Here is a 6,625-nt window from a genome sequence, read left to right as displayed (position 1 = left end):
AACGCAATTCCTTCGGCTCAAAAGCCCTTCTCCAGCCATGGCCTTAATGATCTATTCTTTTTTCTCTTCTCTGCTCAACGAGGATGCCTGTCTACCCAGCTCCAGCCCCTCAGAGCTCCCTCAAAACGGTCTATATTTTTTATTTTTAAATTTGTTTTGGCTGCAGAGGATCTTAGTTTCCGCCAATGGGGATCTTTCATTGCGGCTTGCAGGCTCAGTTGCTGCCTGGTAAGTGCGAACTTAGCTCCCCTACCAGGGATCAAACCTGCCTCCCCTCCCTTGCAAGGAGGATTCTTAACCAATGGATCACTAGAGAAGTCCTATATTTTTTATTTTTTGGTTGGATTGACAAGGTCCAACATCCCTAAAGGATCACCTCCCCATCCTGAGTCTGGCACTGTGGCGCTCATAGATGCGGGGCTTATCAAACAGAAAGAACTAAGTCGTATTCCCGTTCTCATCATTAAACCTGCCCGCCCTGCAGCTGGATGTCCCCTCCGGTCTCCCAGGAGACAGAAACTCTCATATAAAACAGCGCCGACCCGCCAGTCCCGCGTTCCCAGTACCGCGACCCTTACTGAAGCTCGCTGGAGCAAACCTCCGCCCTCTGGCGGGCCGCCGCTCTGCGCCTGCGCCCTTGGGATGTAGGCTAGGCTTTCCGCACTCCCCGCCGGAAGACTCCACTAGCCTCGTCAGTCCAGGTGGAGCGAAGTTTCGGCCCTTGGTGGGAGGGGCGGGGCGGGGGGAGTCTCTCATTTTTCAGTTAAGTTCAGTCGCTCAGTCGTGTCCGACTCTTTGCAACCCCATGGACTGCAGCACACCAGGCCTCCCTGTCCATCACCAACTCCTGAAGTTTACTCAAACTCGTGTCCATTGAGTCGGTGATGCCATCCAACCATCTCATCCTCTGTCGTCCCCTTCTCCTCCTGCCCCCAATCCCTCCCAGCATCAGAGTCTTTTCCAATGAGTCAACTCTTCACATGAGCTGGCCAAAGTACTGGAGTTTCAGCTTTAGCATCATTCCTTCCAAAGAACACCCAGGACTGATCTCCTTTAGAATGGACTGGTTGGATCTCCTTGCAGTCCAAGGGACTCTCAAGAGTCTTCTCCAACACCACAGTTCAAAAGTATCAATTCTTTGGCGCTCAGCTTTCTTTACAGTCCAACTCTCAGCCTTCCTCAGCGATCAATGCAAAGAAATAGAGGAAAACAACAGAATGGGAAAGACTAGAGATCTTGTCAACAAAATTAGAGATACCAAGGGAACATTTCATGCAAAGATGGGCTCGATAAAGGACAGAAATGGTATGGACCTAACAGAAGAAGAAGATATTAAGAAGAGGTGGTAAGAATACACAGAAGAACTATACAAAAAAGATCTTCACGACCCAGATAATCACGATGGTGTGATCACTGACCTAGAGCCAGACATCCTGGAATGTAAAGTCAAGTGGGCCTTAGAAAGCATCACTACGAACAAAGCTAGTGGAGGTGATGGAATTCCAGTTGAGCTCTTTCAAATTCTGAAAGATGATGCTGTGGAAGTGCTGCACTCAATATGCCAGCAAATTTGGAAAACTCAGCAGTGGCCACAGGACTGGAAAAAGTCAGTTTTCATTCCAATCCCAAAGAAAGGCAATGCCAAAGAATGCTCAAACTACCACACAATTGCATTCATCTCACACGCTAGTAAAGTAATGCTCAAATTCTCCAAGCCAGGCTTCAGCAATACATAAATGAACTTCCAGATATTCAAGCTGGTTTTCGAAAAGGCAGAGGAACCAGAGATCAAATTGCCAACATCCGCTGGATCATGGAAAAAGCAAGAGAGTTCCAGAAAAACATCTATTTCTGCTTTATTGACTATGCCAAAGCCTTTGACTGTGTGGATCACAATAAACTGTGGAAAATTCTTCAAGAGATGGGAATACCAAACCACTTGACTTGCCTTGCAGTCCCAAGGGACTCTCAAAGAGTCTTCTTCAGCACTACAGTTAAAAAGCATCAATTCTTCGGCGCTCAGCTTCCTTTATGGTCTAACTCTCACATCCATACGTGACTACTGGAAAAACCATAGCTTTGACTAGACGGACCTTTGTTGGCAAAGTGATGTCTCTGCTTTATAATATGCTGTCTAGGTTGGTCATAATTTTTCTTCCAAGGAGCAAGCATCTTTTTAATTTCATGGCTACAGTCACCACCTGCAGTGATTTTGGAGCCCCCCCAAAATAAAGTCTGTCACTGTTTCTACTGTTTTCCCATCTATTTGCCATGAAGTGTTGGAACTAGATGCCATGATCTTAGTCGTTTTTATAAGCCCTTACTGAAACTAGATATTAAAGGAGAAAATCCAGTGAGTTTGTCTTTGGCCTAAAGTTAATCCACGTTCTGTCTGGATTTCCCCTCTATCCAAAATAATGGTACAGTCCCGCATAAGCCCCGCCCCTGCCCACCCCGGGCTCTGCCTCCTGGAAGAGTTAGTCGTAGCGGCGTCTTCCGCCAGGTCGTTGGCACGTCGCTCCCGAGGTGGGGCTACGCCCCGGTCCACGCCTTCCCAGCGGGCAGTTCCCAACCGCCGTTGCTAAGCGGCGGTTACCTGGCCGCGCGGTGCTGGGCGGCGGCGGTTGCAGACGGTGGTCACCGGGCCTCAGGTAGGGCGGATTCCTGCTGCGGTGGGCCGGCCAGGGCGCTGAGGCCTGGGAGTTGGAGAGGGCCTCGGCCAGGTGTCCTCGAGGATGCTGGGCATATCCTAGGGAAAACTGAGGTCCACTAGGGTCCAGTCCTCTTGCCTGGAAAATCCCATGGGCGGAGGAGCCTGGCAGGCTGCAGTCCATGGGGTCGCGAAGAGTCGGACACGACTGAGCGACTTCACTTTCACTTTTCATTTTCATGCTTTGGAGAAGAAAATGGCACAGAGTCGGATACGACTGAATCGACTTAGCAGCAGCAGCAGCAGCAGGGTAAAGTAAAAAAGGAGCGCAGATAGAGGCCCGGATCCCAGACCTCAGACGGGGCTCGAATCTGATTCGCCTCCTGCTGGAAGGTTTTTGGTCATCCTACCAAGTGGGAAGGAACACTGACATGAAACCGTGCCGTAACATCCTAGTCCCATCCCCTTTTCCCAGGAATCCTGCTCTTAGGAATTTGTTCTGGGACAAAAATTGTGACAGAAGCAGAAATATGTAAATTGCAGTAGGCCAGAAATAGAAAAGATGCTTATGAATATTGAGTTTATTATGGCAGCCATGCAACCACTAAGGTAATCAGAAGGCAGGATATAATGTTGTTTGTACACACTGAAAATAAGCATGGGCGTGGATAAATAGAACATGAAAAGATCATGGGGGGATTTTTTTTTTTAACCCGTCAAAATCATTTTAAAGTTAAGTTTGAAGAAGGAAGATGTGGGACTAGCCAAGAAAATTCTAAAAATTCTTAGTAATAGAGGGACTAGCTTTTATCAGCAACACCAACATACCTATTATAAAACTATAGTAATTAAAATAATTGAGACTGAGCAGGAACTTACAGGCAGATAGATTATATAGAATATATAATAAAATTCAATTTTTAGGGATTTATTATATAGGCAAGGTGTATTTTAAATCAGCATTGAAAAGATAGATTAGTGTCAGGCAGCTTTTTAGTAATTAAAACAATAACAAAAGTAATTTTAAACACCAAAATAAATTCCAAATGGACTAAAGTTTAAATCTTAAAAATTATAACATCATAAAAGTACTAGAAGAAAGCATTGTGAAATGTATTTATAACCTTAGCATGGCAAAAACTCTTCTAAATACACGGTGCAATTCAGAAGCCAAAAAGGAAAATGTTAATACTTTTGATTCTATTAAATTTAAAACTATCCGTAGAGCCTGCAAAATTCATCCAAGCTAAACCAAAAAAACTACCAGTAACTAAGTCTAAAAACAAACTTCTGAAAATATTTGTTTCATGATCAACTAAAAAGTATTAAACCTAATAGAAAAATGATCCACATATGTGAACACAAAAATCAGAAGAAATACAAGTGGCTAATATACACAGTGAAGGATGGTCTTCTTACTAATTTCAGAGTGCAGATTAAAACAATAAGGTTTTTTTTGCCTATCTTATTTGCAAAGATGAAAAAGTTAAAAAGAGTAGTGTGGAAACAGAAATGTATTAGTGTTAGTGAAAGTAAAAATTACTGTGGCGGATTCATTTTGATATTTGGCAAAACTAATACAATTATGTAAAGTTTAAAAATAAAATAAAATTAGAAAAAAAAAAAGTAAAAATTAGTTTTTTGTAGGGCAATTTAGAAATAATTTACTTAGCCATTCAATAGGAATTTATTCTGAAGATATGCAAAGTGCACCAAAATGTCATGTTCAATGATGTTCTTAGTACTGTTTTACTAGCAAAAAATTGGGGAGAAAAATAGATGTCCATTGGTATATGACTGATGCCATACATCTTGGTACATCCATAAAATGGAATACTGTGCAGCACTTAAAAAAAAAGTGGTATATAGTGACATGGAAAGATGTGAAAGATAAAGGTTAGATGAAAAAAGTGTGTTGCAGAATAGTGCATATGGTTCTATTTTGTGAATAAAACTGTAACTGTGTGTGTGTAAAAAGAATTTAGAAAACTATACTCCACATTTCACAGTAGTTAAGGGTGAGGAATCAGGTTGGAAACATGGTTCCCCATGTGGCAGGGTGATGGCAGGGCAGGCCCATGAGAGTGGGCTGATAGGAAACCCAGGGTTTGCCTTGGGTTTCTGCCGCCATGATTATTTATTTCACTTTCAGCCTTTGGGAATTGTAGGTAAGTTGCAGCTGTACTCCTTTTCTTAATGAATTATAGGAAATAGACATTTATTCCTTTTAGGATCTTTCTTTTGAAATATTGTTTATTGTTTCCCTTTTCTGTCCCTTCTTTTTCCCATAAGGAGGTGACCATGGAAAAAGAGCTTCGGAGCACCATTCTTTTCAATGCATACAAAAAGGAAGTCTTCACCACGAGCAATGGCTATAAATCCATGCAGAAAAGACTTCGGAGTCATTGGAAAATTCAGAGGTGACCGAGTATATTGTTTTCCCTTCTGAGCGGTAAAAACAGCTTGCTGGTAATACTGGGAAGTATCCATCTTATATAAGAATGGCATTTGCGGTGGGAGGGGTTCCACTAAACATTGTTCAGAAGTAAATTATTAAACCATCTCTCTTGAAAATTGGCAATTAGCATATTTATTAAGTTGTCCCCCCAAATTACAAGTCAAAAATTATTCTAATTATACATATATGCGTTTTTCAGAGGTTAAAGGCTTTCTCCATATTTTAACTCAGGTCAGTACTTCAGTTTAGGGAAAGGAAAAACCAAAAATATCTCTGAGTGTGTATGCATGGTTTTTCTTAATGGGTAAGGATATGTAGTCATGTGAGCTAATGGTAGAGCTGATTGAATTAGTAGTTGGGGGACTTCTTTATGCTCTAGTGTGGTCTAGTCTAATCTAAGATACCTAGAATTTTGGCTTATAGGTATATTTGAACAGAGGCTGATGACTCTGGGGCAGGCCTATTAGAGAGGAGTCTCACTTTTGAGAGAGAAGCTAGACTAGGTACCTCTAAATCCTTCATCTCTGGGCCTCTGTAGCCTCTGATTCCATACAGTTTAGATGCTAAAATAGCTCATAAATTGGTTTAAATCATGGATCTGACACTTGCTTTTAAAATCATATTTCTAGCTTAAAAGATGAAATCACACCTGAGAAGCTCATTGGGGTGAAACTATGGATTACAGCTGGGCCGAGGGAAAAATTTACCGCAGCTGAGGTAAGAAATATTCGTAAAGAAGACTGGTAGTGAGATAGCTAGGAGAATGGGCTCTGAAATCTTGAACGTAAATTCCTCTTCGCCACTTACCTATGAGGCCTCAAGGTGGTCACTTCATCTCTCTCTTCATCGTGGAGTTGTAATGATTCATGCAGCACAACAGCTATGGTGTGGTGTGGCTGAGTTTTTGCATGAAAAGTGCCAGACAGACAGTGCAGGCGAGTTCAGTATCAGCCATACCTCTTTGCCATATTTTTGCTTTAAAAATAGGAAATTCCATTTAAAATTAAACTATTTCTTAGCTATTTTTAAACTCTGTTTCATGGCTAGACAAAGAATGAGAAATGTGAAACCCAAACATAAATGAGTGAAGATGTAAAGAAATTGGACCCCTTGTGTACCATTGGTGGAGAGGTGAAGTGGTGCAGCCACTGTGGAAAACAGGATGGTGGTTCCTAAAAAATGACAAACAGAATTCTGTGATTCCGCAATCCCACTTCTGGGATATATGCAGAGAATTGAAAGCAGGATCTCAAAGAGGTGTTTGTACACTCATGTTCATCGAGAGCACCATTCCCAGCAGCCAAAAGACAGAAGCAACCCAGGTGTCCACCAACAGCTGAATGGATAAACAGTATGGGATCTACACAACTGTGACTTGTAATCTTCCTTTAGCTAGTAGTTTTCCACTTGTGCTGTCCAGATAGTCAACTGGGAAAATGTGGTTTCAGTTTGAGTATTTTGGAGCTTTATGCTAATGACAAATATGGAAATCCTATTGAAACATAGTAAGTTTTATG

General features: G+C 42.1%; 1 protein-coding gene across 5 annotated transcripts in view; it reads left to right on the top strand.

The window, feature by feature from the left end:
- Positions 1–2,594: 2,594 nt before the first annotated feature.
- The window catches only part of IFT52 (intraflagellar transport 52), a 37,981-nt gene continuing 33,950 nt past the window's right edge, over positions 2,595–6,625 (top strand). For 4 of the 5 annotated variants that reach the window (XM_086331734.1, XM_086331735.1, XM_086331733.1 and 1 more), the window contains exons 1-3: positions 2,595–2,651; positions 4,943–5,070; positions 5,738–5,825. Coding sequence is in view for 3 of the 5 variants with exons in the window: in XM_086331733.1 (XP_086187859.1) it covers positions 4,952–5,070; positions 5,738–5,825 (207 nt within the window). In the remaining 2 variants the exon portion in view is untranslated. Of the gene's footprint in view, positions 2,652–2,786; positions 2,961–4,942; positions 5,071–5,737; positions 5,826–6,625 lie in introns of those variants that run through there. The other variant, XM_086331736.1, reaches the window with a different exon arrangement.

This window comes from Bos grunniens, chromosome 13 (assembly GCF_055505025.1).
Source record: "Bos grunniens cultivar Pamir isolate PY7600 chromosome 13, Bosgru_T2T1.0, whole genome shotgun sequence".
NCBI lineage: Eukaryota > Metazoa > Chordata > Mammalia > Artiodactyla > Bovidae > Bos > Bos grunniens.
This window is presented reverse-complemented; position numbering and strand designations above follow the sequence as displayed.